General features: G+C 36.2%; 1 protein-coding gene across 1 annotated transcript in view; it reads right to left on the reverse strand.

Annotated features, from left to right (window-relative positions):
* Positions 1–1,313: 1,313 nt before the first annotated feature.
* The window catches only part of LOC108708344 (autism susceptibility gene 2 protein), a 60,681-nt gene continuing 40,538 nt past the window's right edge, over positions 1,314–21,456 (reverse strand). Inside the window, exons 5-14 of the mRNA XM_041582264.1 lie at positions 19,779–19,823; positions 15,953–16,048; positions 14,224–14,295; positions 11,759–11,788; positions 10,823–10,894; positions 8,263–8,407; positions 6,450–6,527; positions 5,619–5,702; positions 4,572–4,785; positions 1,314–4,164 (exon numbers count right to left, since the gene is read on the reverse strand). Coding sequence (XP_041438198.1) covers positions 2,934–4,164; positions 4,572–4,785; positions 5,619–5,702; positions 6,450–6,527; positions 8,263–8,407; positions 10,823–10,894; positions 11,759–11,788; positions 14,224–14,295; positions 15,953–16,048; positions 19,779–19,823 — 2,067 coding nt within the window. The 3' untranslated portion in view covers positions 1,314–2,933. The remainder of the gene's footprint in view (positions 4,165–4,571; positions 4,786–5,618; positions 5,703–6,449; positions 6,528–8,262; positions 8,408–10,822; positions 10,895–11,758; positions 11,789–14,223; positions 14,296–15,952; positions 16,049–19,778; positions 19,824–21,456) is intronic.

Genomic DNA, 21,456 nt, shown 5'->3' on the forward strand with positions numbered 1-21,456 from the left:
TCCCAACTAGATTACTGTAACATTCTACTAACTGGCCTCCCTAACTCCCATCTCTCCTCTCTACAGTCTGTATTAAACACTGCTACCAGAATTTTTCTCCTCTCATCCAAAAGAGTACAGGTCCCTCCGCTGCTGAAGTCCTTATCATGGCTTCCTATAAAACAAAGAATAACTTATAAACTCTCTATATGTTCCTGGCCAAAACCTCCGCTCCTCTCAGAGCAAACGCTTGGTTGTACCCCCCACTACTACTGCTGTTTCCTGTGTCAAACCCTTCTCTCTTGCAGGTCCTTATATTTGGAATGCCATTCCTAAATCTCTCAGGAGAGAATTCTTCTTCAATGTTTTTAAAATGAAACTCAAACACTACCTCTGGGAGCACCTGGATAACACCTGAACTGGGAATTGGCAATTATGTGACAGTGTCACCCACTGTAACCTATAGTGCTTTAATACCTCTCCGAATTGCGTCCATAAATTACCCTTCCATTTAGACTGTAAGCCCCACAGGAAGGGTCCTCCATCCTTTTGTCTCCTTGACACTGAATCTGGATTTTTATTATATTTTATATTAATGGGAATTCTATTTCTAATAATGCACTTATTGTTACCTATTAAGTGAAACCTTGTTTGTTACTACTAATTTATTGTTTTGCTGTGCAGTGCTTTGCCCTTAAGGAGCGCTATACAAATAAAAATATACATACAAATGCAGTACAAATGATGTGGCTTGGTGGGGAAGATATGCTCAAGTTATATACATGGTAGGAAAATGTAGGTTTTACATGTCCTTTAAGGGTATAACTATAAAGAAAATGTTGATGTATGACATTTGGTTACATTAGAAGAAATGTACCTTAAGGACTATGGCACCCAAGAGAAAGTTTAGGGATGTCAAAATTCTGGAAATGGATACAGGCAGGCAGCATTATGCTCTACCTCACGTAGGCTATTCGCTTGGACAATAGTGCCTTCCTATTAGAAAGATGGTAAAGAGGTAGCCATCCCTTTAGCATTGATCTAGAGTTAAAATACATAATTCTCTCACTGTGGAAAGCCATAAGGTCTATTGGACATGACGCACTTTGCTCTAAAGTAGAATTATGTTGGTTAAAATACCCTTCCCTGCCTGCACTTCCTAATTAAATGAATGCAACATATTCTAAAGCAGCAGATGCAGACAATGTCAAGCAGGTCCTCCTGATCTGAAGTATGAATAATTCAGTTAGGGAGGCCAAATCAGTGGTGCTACAGACATTGCAGTCCATCGTTAAATAAAGTTGGGCACTCCACACAAAGAACCACCTGGAAGCTTAGTTCACATTTTTTAATAACATGGCACAATTTACATAACACAAGTCTTCGCTGATGAGGAACATGCTGAAGATCGAGTCTCTTCTCGTTTATTTTTTTTTTCCTTTTCAGTTTCCTTTTTTTTCCTCTTTACATATGTTCTAAAAAGGAATTTATTACATACAGGATAAACAGCAAAAAGGTTTGTATATAACAATCTCTTTACAATACTGAAAGCTACCACTACTGTTCCAGTGTACATAATCTTGTGGGAGGGTTTGTTCCTTAAAAAAACACTGCACAACATCTGGAGTTCACAAAATCTGAAGCTCACAACTAATCCTTCAGTTGACTACTAAAATAGATCTCTGCTTATTAGAAACAACTGTTGGGAGATGTATTCATTTTTTTTCAAAACAGGATAACAACTTAAGATATCACTTTAATACACTAGAAGACCAATGGACTATGTTTATTTAATACATATATTTTACAGTCCAGGAAACCAAATGTGAATGGCATTCTTCAGATAAAGTCAAATCTTCCCTAGTTCCATAGACCAGGAATTGGCAACTGGCAGATATCCATCTGCTGTTGACTAACACTTCCAACATTGCTATCATCTGCTCAACAGCAGCTGTAGTCCCCAACTCTTATATTGAAGTGGAACACTAATCTAGTCTCAGACATGGATTAGGAAAAGAGAGACACTGACTGCAAGTGTCCAGGATGACTTTCACTAGCAGCAGCTCTTCTGACCTTAATATAATGCACTGTACATCACTGTACTACAGGCAAAAAAAATGTTTCTTACTGGTCAAGAATGCTGTGACGGTAAGGTCTTGTCATCTCCCGTTTCCTATGACTCTAAATATTGAATACCTAAGAACATTCTGGTATCTGTAGCAGACTATATACTATTGTGTTTTAAATTATGGGAGGTGCAAACACTCTCGTTTATAACCAGTATTTCTGGGTTGTGACTATAATCCGTAATAGATGACAGAAAGAAAACATTGTTACGCTAATGATTCTCTTGTGGAAAATATGACTTCAGTTTGTGTGTATATGTTGTAAATGCTCCTTTTTTGTGTTTGAAAGGCTTTTGTGGTAAGCCTCCACAATAATTGCATAGCTGAGGGGTTAAGTTGTCTCTAACAATATAGGAAACACAGTATACGCAGTCTGTGTTTTAAGAGTAAGGTTGCAGACTGAAGAGTTTAAGTATGGTATTTTTGTAATACATTATTTCATTAAGTCTATTTACAACTATACACAGTAAAGCTTTCATTCTACCCTTTTGCATATATGATCCATTAACCAATGAAGCAAATCTCCTTTTTATATATTTATATATATTTACATGTCCTTTCAATATTGTCCAAGAAGTCCAATGGTTAACATGAATTATTTTTTCTCTGTTCCAACTCAATGCTTTACATTAACAAAAGAAAACAATTAAAGAAACAAACATTTGAATTAGCTAAAAGATCTGAAAGTCTTCCACATATAATATACAAAAGATTGAAAACCATTGCTCTTGTAGACTTTACATAGTTACAATGATTAAATATTAAGCTCTTCGCTGCTTAATCAGGCTATTTGTCCATTTATTTGTGCCAAGTCCGTTTACGCCATCTCTATCGTGCTTCAATGTCTTTGAGTGTGTGCGAAGGGGGTCTGTCTCTGATGTCTGTTGATAATGGAGTAGTCCTTCTGGGAGAACCTGGTCTTCCTCCCAAAGTAGAAATAAGTGGCGGAGGTGCACTTAATGCTGCTGTTGGGGGAGTCTTATTTAAGAGTCCATTTTGATGTCCTGTGTTAGGGCTGACCCTGGAATAGTGCATACCAGGAAGTCCAGGAGTTATTAAGCTTGGATGAGGAAGATGACCATCCAAAACAGCTGGGTGAACTGCATGAAGACGGGCATGCTCATAGTCCTCTCGAAGCATATGTAATCGCTCTCTTTCTTCCAAATGGCTTGCACGCTCATGCTCCCTACGTGGATCAACAGAAAAATGATGATGGTGGTGATTGTAATCGTGAGGCTCTCTATCCCTGAATGATCTTTCAGTTTCATAAAATCGGGGTGTGGTTAAACGATGAAGTGGATCATTCCTCAGTAAAAAGTCTCTCCCCAGTGGATCCCTCCTGTGAATATCAAGGCCTCTATAAGGGTCTCTCAATTGATCTCGCATAGGATCCCAATGAAAGGATGGGTATGGGAACCTTTCCCCGCCAGGTATAGGACTTATACCCATAAAAGGATTCATCATGCGAGTCCTATCTAGACCACCAATGCTGTTCATTGGATGCATCCCAGCCATTCCCACAGCCATGGGTAGAGATGCTAAATGACTTGGATGGACATTTGATGTAGATATTGGTGGAGGTTGTTCAGCGATCCTGTGAATCTGAGGTCCATCAGGGATAACTATATCATGCTCTTCTTTTCGTTCTTCCTTTACTTTTACATCATTGCTTTTCTTTTGAGTGTCATATGACTCAGTCTTTCTCTCAGTCTCTCGATTAGAATTACTGTTAGGCCTAGTATTTTCCATGGTAGGAGGTCTGACATAAGGTGAAGGTACCCTATTTAACTGCTTTGCTTCATCTATTGTTCTACTTTCATGAACAAGACTATCTTTCTCTGAAATATGGTTGTCTTTTGTTTTGTGTTCCTCAATATTTGCTTCTTTCCATGAATCAGAGTGCTCTCTTTCTCTTTCCTTTGGCTTCTCTTTCTCCCGAACATCATTGTTTAAATGATTTCTGTTTTGTTCTGATAAACTGCGGTTATGTCCTGTAGAATTCACCTGATTAACAGGTGCTGGAGAAGGATGACTTGAATGTCTCTTCTCAATATTTTCCCTAGGAAAGATAAAGTAAATTATATATTAGTACAATATTTACGTCAATATGAAAATAAAAGTGGTTGTACAAAGCTGCTGCTTAGACCAGTCAAAATACTCCCGGGAGCTCAGGAGTACTGATTGCATTGGTAGGGATTACTGTGTCCAATAGCTGTCATTGTGCATTAAAATTTTAATCTGATTAACTGCCAAAATCCAGGGACTAAGATTAATGTCACCTCAATCTGTGCTAATCGCAGTGAGAACAAATTATTCAGATGTCTAGTGCATTTGTCCTAGAGCAGTATTGCCACCTCAAATATATGAATATAAAAACACTGGTCTGCCAATACAGACGATTTAACTCTTCTACATACATACAATGTACATTTAAGTAAGAAAAACATGAGACAGTACCTTACACACCTTTCTTTATCTTCCTTAGTTGCTGTATCTCTTTTGTCTGCATCTCGATCATGGGATGCTACAGAGGAACTTCGTTCAGACTCCCCAGGTTTAAGCCATGGTGGTGGGGTAGGAAATGAAGGTGGAGTTCGATGCAACCGATTCCATTGTTCATGAGGGTTGTTAAAGCCCTGCATGTTAGGCCCATCCTTATGGCTAAACATTGAGTTGGATGCTAGAAAAGGCAATACATAAAGCATTAGACAAAAGCTTTCTACTGGCAGTGCTAACATCAAAAGGACATCTTACATTTACAAAGTAAGGTACATACTTTTATATTCTTTACTGAAAAAATTGCAAACTGGTATAAAATAAATTACATATTATATACAAGTAGAGGGTAAGATCAACAAGCACTCCTTTGAACCAAGATGCTGTGGGAAAATTATGTCCAAAGCTGCCCATACTCCTTAATATGCCCATCGGATCACAAAGAGGAAACTATGGGTGGTCAGATTGAGGACCTCATCAACGAACCAATGCAGTCCAAGATCCGATGGGATTTTTAAACCTGCCTGATCGATATCTGGCCGACTTCCCGTCTGAGGGCACATACACTGCCCAATAAACTGCCGACTTGATCTGTCGGCAGATTATGTATCTGCTCATGTATATAAATAAAGCAGCAGTGCCACCCACAGGTCCAAATCTGCCACATTTGATAATATGATTTTTTGATTAACTGTGCTAAGAAAGGGGGAAATTAATGTATTTGTAAGTTACACTAGGTGCAGCTTTTGTATAAACATAACACCTTTGTTTGGTTATTTGAAATTATCCATCTATTCTGAAACTGCTTTATTTTCTTTCTTTGGATTAGGCATCCCCAACAGACACAGATGACATTATACACCAGTACTGCTTAAAAAAATATATATATCTCTATATATAAATATCTATCTATCATCTATCTATCTATCTATCTATCTATCTATCTATCTATCTATCTATCTATCTATCTATCTATATATTCTTTACAGTTATGAAAAAGCAAAAGAATATACTTACTAACTGAGGGGTTTCCTAGTCCACCAAAGGCACTTCCACCAACAGAAGCCAGACCAGTAAATGTGGCTGGACGGTTAAACGGTTCTATTTAAAAAAAAAATATGAAACAAAAAAAGATTCATTTAGACATAAAAACAGCATTGTTTAGACAATGGGGATAAATGTTTTAGTAGACTTGTTTAGAGAACGGTTTAAAAATGAAATACACTTTCACTTTGTAGGTGGGGGAAACTATTTTAGGGTGACAGGTGGCTTTTGAATACTCTATGAACATCCAGGAGGTAGACTAAATCATTTTCCTTCTAATAGTATGAGTGACCTATTATATCATGCATTACTTTCTCCTGTTATTCTTATGACTTACTGGTATAGTCACAGAGTAGCAGTCATAGATTTGGCAATAAATGTACTATTTTTACAAAGTTAACTAATGCATATTTAAATGTAAAATCTGGTAATATGGAAATCTGTGCATGTACTTCTAAAGCTGTGAAATCCAGGGTGGTTTATGGCCATACAACTTGCCAAAGGCTATGTAAAACGCCTTTCAAGTCATTTGTGACTTGGACAATTCCAATATATAATATTCTTTAGGGATGCACCGAATCCAGGATTCTGCCTTTTTCAGCAGGATTCGGGTTCGGCTGAATCCTTCTGCACGGCCGAACCGAATCCTAATTTGCATATGCAAATTAGGGGTGGGGAGGAAAATCACGTGACTAAGTCACAAAACAAGGAAGTAAAAAATGGTTTCCCCTTCCCACCCCTAATTTGTATAAGCAAATTAGGATTCGATTTGGTGCATCCCCAATATTCTTTATCATTACTTACCAAGGTGAGCTGATGGGTTGAGGAAATTGCCGTGATGAGGTGGTGGACCAAATGGAGCAGCTGCAGGGTGTGCGCCACCTACAACAAGAGAAATTCAAAAACTGTAGTAACAAAATGATATTAATTACAACTTTGTTTGTGTACCCTTTGCATGCTTTTCTGAAAGTAACATCGCTAAACAGTACTGAACAATTAAAATGAAGGCCATTTACATTACTGCCATAGAATCTAATGTCACATGGTTAGAATTACTTGTGCCCCAAAGTGCAGTTAACTGTAGCAGCATAGATCATTAATACTAAGGTATATATTTATGTTTGCTCTAGGGAAAGGAACATCTATATTAAGATACCGAGATAGTATTGAGATAATATATTAAAGGGACAACATTGGGTAGCAATTTGAATCGGGGGGGGGGGCTAACACATTGTCATCCCACAGTTAATATGGGTTTTCTTGTCTTTTAAAACCTAATTATCTGAATAAGGGGGAAGAGTAAAGACAAGAGCAAAACAGAGAACCATTTGTACTTTTTTAAAGGAACGGTAGCACCAAAAAATGAAAGTGTTTTAAAGTCATGAAAATAAATCTGATCTGTTTGCTATACTATTATAGTTTATATAAACAAGCTGCTGGCACAGGTTAAATAGTGGATAACAGATAACACCATTATGTTCTACAGAGCTTATCTGCTATCTGATCTGTAAACTGAGCCTTTTCTCCTTTGAATGGCTGCCCCCATTGCTACACAAAAGCTTATTTGTATAAACAATAGTAGTGTTTCTGAAGCAAACATGGCAGTTTTACCAGTGCAGGGCAACACTGCATTATATTTTTATTGCCTTAAAAAACTTTTTTGATATTACTGTTCCTTTAAATTAAATCAATAAGGCAAAACACAATCCCCATGTATCTGGCTCATGTTGGAGGTGTTTATTGCCCATTTGCACCAGCATATCTGCATTCTAAAGGGAAAGGCGTCTGTACTCCACAGAAAAAAAAGGAATAACTGAAAGGCATTTAATTATGTATTGCTATTGAATTTTTTTTTTTATTGTACATAGGGCTGTGTAAAGACATCAGATAGATAATTCACTCAACAGGGTTCAAAAAGTAACAGACGTGCCAAGAATCCATGGCATTTCTGCACTAAAGTGCTTACAATACAAAAAAGAAGAGACGTAGTAAAACACCAGGATAAAAAAGCAAGGGCACAGAATGCTGCTTAAATGGATTTCTAGAGGTATCAAAGAGATAATCAAAAAGGGTTTTGCATTTGGCACCACTGACAGAAATGCACAGGACAATAGCTGAGCTGAAGGAAAGGACCAATAGTGGGTGTGTTACCAGATAATAAAAGGTATATAGAAAAGAGAAGAGGATTTTATGTTTTTTATATTTCTTCAACAGAAATACATGAGAAACTTCAGTAACGTGTAAGGTTTGCTTTGGAAGGTGTAAAAGAATGCAGTTAGCAATGTTGATCGATGTACATTCTTTTCATGCAAAGAAAATTTACAATAATTTGATGGTTCTGGTCCTTTATTTTTCTGGACAAATTCTACCTTTATAAACAAAAGCACTTAAATTATCATGGTCTGTTTGTACTCAACGAAATCGATGACCAGTTATTGTTTAATTCTTGTAAAATTTGTTTGTTTTTTTGCTGCCTGGAATAGTAGATCAAGCTTAATTGAAAATCAAATTAATTTGATATTTTTATTAAACATAAGCGACTGTTTAGGAAGCATCTTGAGGTTCAAGGCGTTCAGTCCCTACTAGGCACAATGACTTCTAGGTTGCTTCTACCTACCGGCAGCAGAGAAGAGCGTTGAAGGGCGTGCCAAGTCATGTGGATGGGGATGGATCGCACCAAAGAGGCTGGGGCCTGGAGGCCTACTCAGAAACTCAGGCTTGAGGCCAAAATCCAGCTTGTGTGGGTCTGTCTGCATCTGTTTCTAAAATGGAAAACATGCACAAACTTAGAATTCCCTCATGGCACTTGAGAAATAAGAGACTTCATAGACCATGCAAAATGCCACATTCACAACTTGGAATTGCAGAGCTGATCTCTGTGTATGCTATAATTGAAATTACATTTTTCCAGAAATCTGATGTTATCAGAAGTGACAGGACAGTAATATTATTATTCATACAGCAATTAAGTATACTAGAGAAACCATACAGGAAATTAAAACGGTAGTAACGTATACATGTGCATACACCAGTTGTCAGCTTGATAATTAATCTTCATACTATGAAGAAAATATATTGGTCTGATTTTACAACTGTGTATTGTGTTCAGAAATGTTTAGATTTAGAGACATTCTATCTCAAAGCCAGCCGAGTTAGTTACGCATTGGGCTACAAACAAACCAACTAATCTACTAATCATTGTGTAGTTTATATTGTGTATACACTGCATATTGTGTTGGTTTCTAAGTGCATGTGACTGCTACAAACCCAGAGATACGAATCAGCTAAAGGTATGTGGGGGCCTTGGGGAAAGCAAAAGCCCAACCTAAGGACTAGCATGTCTAGACTAAGTCTTTGTCAAGCTTTAGTTGTCCTTTACATGGCACTGCTCAGTAACAAATACGACTCACAGTGATATTAAGTATAAAGCCCCAGTAATAGTTAGGAGTCATTTGAAAAACTGTGTTTATTTAAATGACTAAACTTAGATTTAGATATCTTGCTTCCATCACTTTAGGGAATACATGATAGTGGTAAATTGAGTCTATTTACTCCTGTGCGGATTAAGTTTTTTTAATGGTTTTTCTCATTTGGGTAACCATGGTCTCTTAGGGAAAATCCTCTTTGCTACAATAAAAAAACATCTAGCATTGTGGTACTGTGTGATGGAACATAAAGCAAAACAATTTCCCAGAGTAAAAGCAAAAGAAATGCAATACGGGTAAGTTCCTAAAATTCAAATCAACTGGGCTGAATCAAAATGCTGCAATACATTTGCTTCCTTTGAATTATCTCAAATTAAAACTTAATATACTAATTAGAGTGTGTGTTTCATGCATCCCTCATGAGTTGGGCCAAGATTTGCAGAATGTCAATGGCCAAGTTTTTCTGCAAATCAGTAGCACCTATTGATACAACATATACCCATGTACAGGCTGGTGGTAATTCCAGGGTACCCATGTCATTAAAGTCTTAAGGTTCATATAAATGTTGTCCCACAGTACCAGCACTCAAATTGTTATGTTGTCCGTGGTGCACAAAATTCATAGACAGAGTAAGAAGGATCAGCACTCACTGTATTAAGGTGAAGAAAATTTGATTTTTATTTTCAAGAGATTTACATCTTAATTCAATGTTTTGGTCGCACCTGGGGACCTTCAAGTCTCTCTCTCTCTCTCTCTCTCTCTCTCTCTCTCTCTCTCTCTCTCTCTCTCTCTCTCTCTCTCTATATATATGGCAGAGAATTTCTGTCAAGTGAGGACTGGGATGGGCTATGGACATGGTCCTCCCAAGGGATCCAATAGTTGGGCTGGGAGCCAAATGACATGACTTGTCTGATTTAGCCCATGAATTAGACACGGAATTGATCCTTATGGGGCCAGAGAGATGTGTGAAATTCAGCTGAGACTAATGCTAGCTCCTTCGTTTTCCCACTGAGCATTACCACCTGCTAGAAGGCTGCAGGCACTATTCACTATGCATTTCCCAGGAGCATCATAAGTAATGCTATGTCACCACTGCAAGACTTAGCAATCATTGTGTAACAACATTGAGTTAAGCTCTACAACAAGACACTCAGAACAATCAGGAAATCATCCCAGCCCTCTCCTTAATACCTGCCTTAGACCAGGTAGTATGGACAGGGCCCCAATGAGGTCTGCTGCTCTGTACCTTGTGTACAGGTGGAACGCCTACATGCCCCACCACCCACCTCATTTGAATTAAGCATTGCATAATGCAGGCAGTATTCTAGGCACAGTCCCCAGGTCTATGAGCTCTGAATCAGAGCGCAGAGGTCTGCAGCTACTTGGACAATGCCCCACGCAGTGGACAAAGTGCAAACAACACACTGCATGGGGCATTGTAAATGAGCCCTGATATGTTGTGAGGGAAGAAAAGCAATAATAATAATAGAACTAGAAATAGAATTTTAGAATAAGTCTAGAATATAGGAGATCCTGGAAAGGTGCATATAGTAGCACAGTACTATGTAGCATATTTATTATTACGAGAATTAAAGAAATAGCCCTTGAAATTTCTTGAAGTAGATTAAACATATGTTTACTCATAGTTTGTCTGGATTTAAAATTGTGTATTCAAGCAGAATGTGGTTTCTCCCATATTAGATATTCAGTCTTGTCCTGTTCTAATGATGTATAAAGATGTACAAAACATACCTTTACTTTTTGTTGGTGATGATATATTTGCCAGGCGATGTGAACATGCATGGCACACCATTTCCCAGGTTTCTGAAGGGGAAAAAGTGCAACAGTAAACAAAGATATCAAAGATCCATCATCATGAAAGAAAAATAACTAAAAAAGGGGAAAAAAAAGATAGATATTACGGTGTTTATTTTGAACAGACCTACAGCAGATATGTGTTTAGGTCAGGGAAGGCTGACCTGTGGCTAAACTAAAAATCCCAGCATCCCCTGACAGCCAGTGAATGTGAATGGCCAAATTGACAACAGCTGTGAAACCTCAAGTTGAAGGTCCCTGGTTTAGGCAAATTAAATTGGTTTTCAGTCTGTACAAAGCACAAATAAATGAATGCACTCAGGAGACTGCTGTGTACACTTAACGCATTCAGACATTTTAAATAAAGATAACATACTTTGTCAGATCAAATTACTGAGGGTTCTGTTTTATTTTTAGCTGTATGTCAAACTGCTCACAGTATGTGCCTGTGGAAAACTGACCCCATACAAAAAATTGTTCAGCAATCTTTTAGTGAAAAGTATTAAACAATACATACTACAACTGGTCTTCTAGCTAATAAGCATCATTCATATTTGACTTACCACATATTTGTTTTCACCAATAATGTCCAATTATTTTAATGCTAAATGTTAGGGTGGCCAATATATATATATATATATATATATATATATATATATATATATATATATATATATATATATATATATATATATATATATATATATATATATATATATATAGCAGCAATCAACTCTCTTATGCACAAAATAAGCCTTGATAATGAATATGGCTAGCTCAGTTGATGAGTACTACTATGTGTTCTCTACTTTTTTTTTCGCTTTGACATGTCAAGAATTGTTTAAAAAAAAAAAGAAAAAGAAAAAAACTCACCCGCAACATGGGCCTGAAAGGATCTGTCAACTGTGAAGAGAAAATGACAACTTGGTTACATGCCTGTCACTCAGACAATTGCTTTAATTAACAAATGGTTATTGGTTCATAATGAAGAGAAATTAAGATGTTAGGATTTTACTTTTAAATGAAGACCTTTGAGAGAATAATTAGTCAAATTGTGTAGAGTAAGAGCCAATCTTAGCTCCTCTTGTGACAATGCCCCATTAAATCTGACAACCTATTGAGCATGTAGAGAAATATCTTGACGTTTCTGGAAGCATTCTTCTACTAATATGGCTCCAGCATACCCAGTTTATATTAAAACATAGCAGAGCCCAACTCAAGACCTTCGGTGTTAAACATCAACACCCATTGTCTCCCAGCTGCTAATAACAGTGCTGCTTTACCTTTTGCCCTTTCCTGTTAGAAAACTGCCCCACCTCATTTTCATCCATTTATTTGTTTTCCTAAACAGTGCCAGTTGCTTCTAAAACATTCAGTGGAAACTTTTGGCATGGACTAAAATGGCAACGCAACATTGCCAGCATTTGCCAGCTGCTGTTTTGATACAGAAAAATTATTTTAATAGGCATCAACTGTTCTACGCATCAGACAAGACAAGGCTGGCTTGTTTGAGACAAAATACTAATTAGTTGGCTGCAAGCAGGCAACCATAGTCCAGGGAGTAAAATGGAAAAAATAAAATATTCGAATAAAATACAACCACTTAGTTTAGAACCATTTGGCCACATCAACTGCAATATTATAAATATCTCTTCATTTGCAAACCAAAAATGTTTTATGGAATATTTAGAATATACTAGTGTAAGCATAGACTTGATTTGGTGTTCTGTAAATCTCTCTTCTACGCTCTTTAAATGCCCATTGTAATTGTTCCTGTGCTGGCAAATCAGTCACTTTAATTTGTCCTCACTTTGCTCTGCTCGCCTCCTAACCCAACTGTGTCAGAAATATTAGACCACCAAACCTTGTTTTTCCCTTTTATTTCTATCTTGCATTGTCTCTTCACAGCTCTTCTTTCCTCTTACTATTTCTCTCTCTCTGTTCTTCCTTCCTTCCATTTTAAGCAAATTTTTTAAATTTCTTTATTCATCCTTCTATTTTTTTTTATAGGGAATAAAAACTGAAGTGTACAGAAGGGTCCTCTAAGGTGTCTTGATGAGCCCTGACTCAACAAGATGAATATGTATTCATGCTGGAGTACACCCACCATAGGATGGTGCATGGGTGTCTTCTTTTGCACTAAACTACACATAATAATGTACGTGTTGTGGAAAATGCATTCTAAATATGACACAAATCCAGGGTTGCCTTGACATCTTTAAAATTATTAAAATCAACTGAAAATAATTTATTTTCTTTGTGAATTTAAAAAAAAAACTCCAATGTATTTTTCAATTCAGTAAAAACAAACAAACAAAAAAAAGCATTATATATATGGGGCGTGTAACTTATTTTTAATGTGCATAAAGTTAAAGGCTTTAAAAGCATGCCCTTGTTTACACAGCTCAGGCTTGAAAATCAAGAGCCTCCAGTCCACCAATTACATCAATATTTCATCAGCACACTCAATAATACAGCAGCTTTGGGAATACAGGCCTGTATCGTTACAACAACAACAAATACTGCATTTCATGCACAAACTCTTTCCACTCATGCGCCACACGGGATTATTGTGTGTGTCAGAAAGCAACACGCAGAGTGGGCCAATAGCAGACAAAAAGGATTTGGGGACAGACAGAGTTTGCCTTTTGCATACTAAATACAGTAGCGCTTATGTTATTCACAATCTTAATATATTTCATGTTTGTTGAGCTCTGAGGATCTTAATGAGGTGTATTTTCCCTTGAAAGGAAATGACAATCAACAGATTTTACCTAGGTTAGGAGTGTTTGCATATGGAATGGACAGTGCTGATTCTGTTCCCTGATTGCTTATTCTGACTTTGTATTCAGTAGTGATAAAATCTAAAGCAATAATATGACAAGGTTTGTATTTTGAAAAAAAATTGAATAAATAGAGATTGTTATCATCTATCTGGTCAAAGACCTAAAGGACTCAAATTCTGTAAGACACATTACACTAATCACTCCTGGTACAGAGCTGATACTGATGGGCACTAATTAGATATGTGAAAATTATCTGCTTGATTCTTAACAGGTCAATTTTCCCATCTGCTGAATCTCTGTGGCACTATTAATCCAATGAAATTCACAGTATAATCTAAATCTATTGATTATGTTTACAACAGACTGTCATGCTTACACTTTTTTATTTTTTTGGGTACATTTTTGGTATTAGAATTAATAAATGGTCAAATGGAGGCCCTGAGTACACAAGGCGTTAGGATGACTGACTTCTTTTTATAAGGACACATCTCCCTCAATAAACATGTTGACATAATGGTGACATTCCGCTTTGAATATCTGCCTTCTGCTTACCCTGGGGTCCTTTTGCAGGAGCGTGTGTGGGACAGTTCCAGGTCTGGCTGCGACATCAATAGGATTGGAAGTCTAAGAAAGAGACAACAGCTGATGTTAACTAGAAAAGACAAATATTCCCCCCACATGATACTTCATGTCTCTTCATCTTTATTCCTTGATTTGGCCCTTTCCTGGCAGTTATTTTTTTTTTTCATATTCAGACAGTTCCGGCCTAATGGTCTGTGACTTTCTTTGATAAGTGAAACTAAACATTATCAGTTATGGCAGTAGAAATGAGGGGCAATATTAACATGAATTGTTTCTCTGTTCACCCTTTTGTCAACCTTTTAAGTTGTAACTGAAAGCCCTGGTTATCTATTTAGTAGGTTGCAGTAAGTTTTATGTTACCGCTCTTAAGGTTAAATAGCAGTGTAGATGTACAATCCTTTATTTCAAGTGTCAATAGGCTGAATGTCCTAGACAAAAAAATATTCCTCTGGGCATACTGATAATGAGAAAAGCTCCCATCCCTAACACAGATGGAATTTCAAATGGATTCTTAGCAAGACCACAAAGTTATCCATTGAACTGATGTGTCTCTTGAGACTGAATGCTGCAATATACTGGCAATTATGCACAAATGCAAACTCAGCGCTATTGCAACATATTCCTTATGTGCAAACAGTCCATTTTGTTTTCTTACTAATTGCAAATGAAGCAATGGTTTATATGACCGCCACAATCTAAGTGGATAGAGAAAATGACCAACCTGTCTACTGTACCACTACTTTATGTATATATATATATATTCATATATTCATAATTACGCTGCAATCAAGACTAGAAACTGAAGCTTTGGTTGCCATTGTTGGCCAATTAGTAAACAGCCTTATACAGCATTCCAAACCCATTTGCAATTTTACTTCTTTTAAAAATTACCACAAAAAGCTTCCTTTTTTTCTGAAAATGAAATAAAAATAGAGTACTTGTGTGTGTAAAAAAAAACTGTTTGCAAGGTAAAAAAAAATCTATAGCACAAAAGAAAAGTTATAAATATTTTAAAAGGCAAAACCATTTCCCCAAAAGAATGCCTGACCATTCAGACAAGAAGCTTTTAGAAAATGCATGAATGTCTTTTAATAAACAGCCATTCATGTTAAGATGGCGTGGAGGAAAGATAACAAACAAGAACAGGGAGGTATAGTTGAAATAAAAACAAGAGAGGGTGTTTAAAAATGTATTGAACACCAGCGAAAGAAGAAAGACAGCATCTGTACAGGTTCTTTCATTAGTGCAACAATGGTGACAGAGTAACTAAATCAGTTATATAACACAAAGGCCCGGTGGAATTTATTTTTAATCTCCTGCTCCCAAACCTTAGGTAATGTTTTTTCTTTCAATCACATGTATAGCGAATGTGCATGACTAATGTAATAGCTGTGTTTTGAGTGAGTTAACTTCTTCTAGGTCTGATTGCTAAGGCAATAATTGTATGCATAATTATGTTCAAGCTGAAATCGGGTGTCATAATGTTTTCTAGTATTACTGTATGGGTGTAACTTTGTGCAAGGTCAGTAACCCACACCAAGCAATCAGATATTTGCTTTGGAATCAGAGAGCATGTTCTATAACCGTCCAATTGGTGGCTAAGGGTTACTACACCTGAAGCAGTTATTGTATTACCCCATAAATCTATTAATAATGTCATATGGAAAAAGTGGCAGCATAATGTACATCCAGTACCTACCTTAGGCTGAAATGCCCCTTGAAGTGAGCCGAATGGACCATTTGGAGGAATCATGGGAGGAATTCCAGAAACAGCTGGAGGATATGAGTGAAATAACTGCAAAGACATAAAAAAAATAATTAAGAAAGTTGTATCTTAGCCTAAATAAGAAGCTTCTAAGAAAAGCATTGGTACACAAATACAGATGAGCAGCTAAATAGCAAGCAAACATTGATGCATGTCGAATTCGGGGATTGTGCGTTCACAGAAATGAAGCCAGATTCATGTATATGTAAACAGGAAAACTTTAAAGACATTCAACATCAATTAGAAGAGAAATGATACCCTTGATGAATTCCATTATTCTAAAATAAAAGGTGATTTTGTAAATATGAATTATTCAATTGGTCTTATTGCCTAAGTGGCTTTCAGAATTAGCGCACAACAAAACAGAGTGGATGTTTAAGCCAAATAATACCAAGGGAAATAGCAAGCTAATTAAAAAATAAAGCTTAAAGAGAGCCAGGATTTCACTCCATTAAAACTCAATTACTTTGTTAAAGGTTTAATGGTGTTTGGTAAGAAATTAAAGAATATGCACAATTATGACTTCATTAGTCTATTTTAGCGGTTTTTCTGTCACTGTTAATGCCAATCTAAGGGCCATTTAATCTGCAGAAGTAGTTGCGCGGTCTCACTCTCAGGAAACACTGGGAAAAGTATGCCAAAGTATTCAAGCTGTTAGGGTATGGTCTGCCTTCAAAGGAAATGGATATGTGATTGATAGGATGATTCTCTGTGTTGCAGTACTGTGTCTACCCCGCAACGGGCTCTACTGGGCTCATTATAAATGATGTCATGTCAAGGAGTTCTTAGACAAGCTGAGGCCACCCCCAAACTCCTCAAAAACCTGCCAGAATTGATAGAACCAGTCATAATAATATCTAAAGTATCAAATGGTGTAAAATATAAAATGGTCTCTCTTCCAGAGAAATCATAATGTCACTGTAAAATAAATCATCAGGGCACTAATGCCAGATTCAAAAATGTGTGTAGAATTTGGGGATGCACCTAATCCACTATTTGGGATTCGGCCGAATCCCAGAATCCTTCACGAAAAATTTGGCCCAACACGAACCAAATCTGAATTCTAATTTGCATATGCAAATTAGTGACAGGAAGGGAAAAAGTGGAAAAAACATTTTTACTTCCTTGTTTTGTGACAAAAAGTTACTTGATTTTTCTTCTTGCCCATAATTTGCATATGCAAATTAGGATTTGGTTCAGACAGGCATGAGGATTCAGATGAATCCGAATCCTGCTGAAAAAGACCAAATCCTGGATTTGGTGCATCCCTACATTAAAACGTCACATAAAAATGCTCGTGCTTACTACAATGTGCTCAATTAAAAATAGGAATACAAGGGAATTGTACTTTTCAAATGTTATTCATCGATTACTTCTTTTCAGAAACCCTTGCCATGTTATAAGAAAACATGTTGTTTTCATGCAATCCTCTTTAATAAATTACCGGTTCCCTGGCTTCTCTCGCTAGAACACAGTAAAATCTTCAAGCTAAGCAAAAACAAGGTAATGGCCACAAGGAGAGTCTATTCTGAGATTCAAACGGAGTTCATGTGCTTTACTGGGAGCAATTTTAAGCCTGCAGTGTAGACTCCAAGCAGCAGTAAAAATTGCAAAGTAATGTTAAGCTTGGGATAGCATGCCTCCTCACACATATTACCAATGCACGCCTCCCAAACTGCCTCTTAAGTGTGTAGAGTAAGAGTTATAGCTTTTACAGCTGGCACGGAAATAGCAAAGCTGGAAGTCAGTCTCCATATTATACTTTAACTTATATAATGCAGAAATTAGTACTTCCAAAAAGCATATCTTGGAAAACATTGTCCAAGAAAAAAATTAAAAATAACGAAAAAAAAAAGAAAAATTAATCATCCCTGGATAGATCTTTAACCTGTCTGTTGCCATGTAATGCTGAACCATGGAAGTAATATTATGTGTGTTCACATTTTGTAGTTTATATATTGCAAGGTGGAAAGATGTTTACAAAACCTCCACTGCATTTTCTAGAAAAGCCCAGTGTAAATTACTAAGGATTTTAATAGACTGAGAACATATTTAATATAGCATGTACAAATGTTTGGCAGGTATGTCTTGTTTGGAGGCCTTCTCTGGACAACATAAAAGCTTCCAAATATTTTTGTGGCCGGGAAAAAGTTTTTCTGTCTTTGTGTTTAGAATTTTTCTCCTTGAAGAGAACTTACTCCTAGGTCTCTTTAAAAGTGAGAGGTTTCCACACATATTTCTTAGTATGAAAAATATTACATATTATTATCAAATCTAAGTGAAATCAACAATTAAAGTCTGGGGACCATGAAAGTCTTTCAAGACCTTCAGGGTTGATTTTTGGGGTATGCTTTGGATCAGTGCCTTGCCGAAATGCCAGGCAATTTCTTCACTTTAACCAATGTGATGAGTTTGTAGGACCTTTCAGCAACTGGCTATGTATAACCAGTGTTCTTGCTAGACCTGAATATTTCCATTGCATTCATGTTTCTTTGTATTTTATTCATTTTAATCTATATTTTCAATTATTCAGACATATGATTGGAGGAGCCCATAGTTATTTACCATCAATCTTAACCTGAGAATTTAGAAGTCTTAAGAGTCCTTGTTTAACCTTGAAATCATTTTCAGTGATTCTTGTGCGTGAAAATCAGCTAAATAAACTTGCATTAATAGTTAGATACCTCATTCCAGGTGGTGTCAAATTTGGTGCCTAGGTTTGATATTTATTTTATATTTACATAGACAAATCTAAATAACTATATAAGACACTCACATACCCCCATCTCTATACACAAATAGTGTTGTATTAAGAGAAGAAAATGTTGCTGTTTTGAAAACTCTTTTAGCCATTGTATATTCCTATTTCTACATCTCATGAATAGTGAAAAAATACTTATGTCCATTGACTAAATGAATGGTAACCTGAAACCTGCTGGTGGACTCCAAAATGAAAGGGATGCAGGTGATTACCATTTAGAGCAATGAAGGGTCAAATAAGAGAAATTGCGCTTTTTTGTGGTGGATATCTATATATCAAGTCCCCATTCCTAGGACTCTAGTTCTGCTGTTATGCGTAACATGTTTTAATCGTGTTTTCATTTCTATGGTTCCAAACCAGTTTGTTTATCACAACATACTGTACAATGTACACTGTGGTAATGTAAGTTAGAGATTCATGAACAATGTAATGATGTCCATTTACTTTCTTGGATATATTTTGAAACATAAATGCATTATGCAAAAATAAAGCTTGTATAATGCAATGTCTTTGGTAGCTCCCTTACAAAAAGCATAATGAAATAAAGTACCATTGTAAATCTTGGCCATCTTAAATTATCTTTCAGTACCAAAAACATAAACTGATTTTAAGAGGAATTTTTAACCCCCATGAGATCACTATTTAAAATAACTAGCTGACAAATCGTACATCATCTTGACTTGTGGTAAAGTTTATGAGCACTGACACATTTTTTTTTTATTAAAAACAGGACATAACCTCTAAAGCTGAAACAAATTACATGAACATATATATATATATATATATATATATATATATATATATATATATATATATATATATATATATATATATATATAGTCTAAATTGCCTATGCTGAAGCCAGACAAAAGAATGAGAATTCAAAGACAAACGATTAAGCAATGCATTGAAACTTTGGCGGGTTATTGAGGAGTGATGTTTGCAGCATGCTACAGACAAGCAATAAGCCAACATTGCATGGAGCGGTTTTAAACTCACACTGTGGCGGTAGAAGGGGTCAACTTTGGTAGGGTATTTGTCAAACTGCAAAGGGATTTAAGCAAATAGTTATTACCGAGTCTCTGTAAGGCACTCATAAAGGCCACACTTTGATCACATTGTTGAACAACCTACAACACAAACTGCAGGACCACATACAGTTCATTGTTAGCAACCACAAAGTTTAACCTCTACCAAGCGAACACTGAATCTATTATCAATTCATCCTGATGGTTTTATGATGTGAATAAAACTTGCCTATGAATGTTGTGCACACAAAGACATTTTTATAGCAGCTATGTATTTTACTTTTACGATAAAAGATGATCCCTATAAATACATTTTTTTCCTACTATAGCGTAATAATACTGAACTGAGTCAGACGCAGTCACCCAAGGGGTATTCCATAAAGAAATATATGATTAGATTTCGAAGTAAGCATCTCTTTTATCACAATCTGCTCACTGGTGGAGAACAAAAGAAACTCTGGTAAAGGGAAAATAAAATTATATTGGGCTCATATACTTTCGACCTATTACGTTGTTATAGGCAGTATATGGGCACTGGTGCATAAGTCCCAATACCTTGTTACAAAGGCTGGAATTAAAGTATGGCTCTTATATACTGTATATATATATATATATACACACACACATTGTCCAAAAGTGACATATATCTATTGTAATATGGAGAGCCAATGTGATGTTTGGCCCTTTATGTGACAAACTTGTTGTTGAAATAATATATATATATATATATATATATATATATATAATACACAAAAGCCATGAATATCCTGTAAATTATATCCTTATAAACGGTGAGTTCTGATGTCATCAGTTATAAACGGTGAGTTCTGATGTCATTTCTGTCACATGACTCATTGAAATTTGTGTATTATAATAAATAAAGTACCCCCAGTTGTAAAATATGAGGATATTAGAAGTTACCTCGGAGTTCCATGACCTGTATAAAAACACTCGGCCTTCGGCCTCGTGTTTTTATATGGTCATGAAACTCCTCTGTAACTTATAATATCCCTATATTTTACAAAAGGGGGTACTTTATTCACTATATATATATATATATATATATATATATATATATATATATATATATATATATATATATATATATATATATATAAAAAAAGCAGTCCATGAAAGCACTCACAGCGGTCACCATCCAATGTGTATCTAAAAATCATTTATTGGTGCATGGTGTATCAAAGTCGTCAGGCTCCAGGTGAGCCGAAACGCGTTTATACACCATGCACCAATAAATGATTTTTTCATACACATTGGATGGTGACCTCTGTGAGTGCTTTCATGGACTGCTTTGAATATTTTTGGATAGCACCCAGCAAGTGACTATGTGAGTGGTGAGTGCCGATAATGCCCACACTCACACATATATATACATACATATATATACACACATACAGTGCTTTAATTATAATAATCCAGTGACTACTGGCGTTCCTGATTCATAAACCTAAGGACAGGGCTATTCACAAGGTGAGGAAATGCACACTTGTGGAAGGTCGGACAGTTCTAGGTGAAAAGAAAGAATGAAAAATTCAAGTTTTGCAAATGATTAGTGTTTTGTTTGGCAATGGACTGTTATTTTTACAATGCTGTAATTATATTCCCACAAGACCCAAGTCAGAAATGTGCTT

This window comes from Xenopus laevis, chromosome 2L (genome assembly GCF_017654675.1).
Source record: "Xenopus laevis strain J_2021 chromosome 2L, Xenopus_laevis_v10.1, whole genome shotgun sequence".
NCBI lineage: Eukaryota > Metazoa > Chordata > Amphibia > Anura > Pipidae > Xenopus > Xenopus laevis.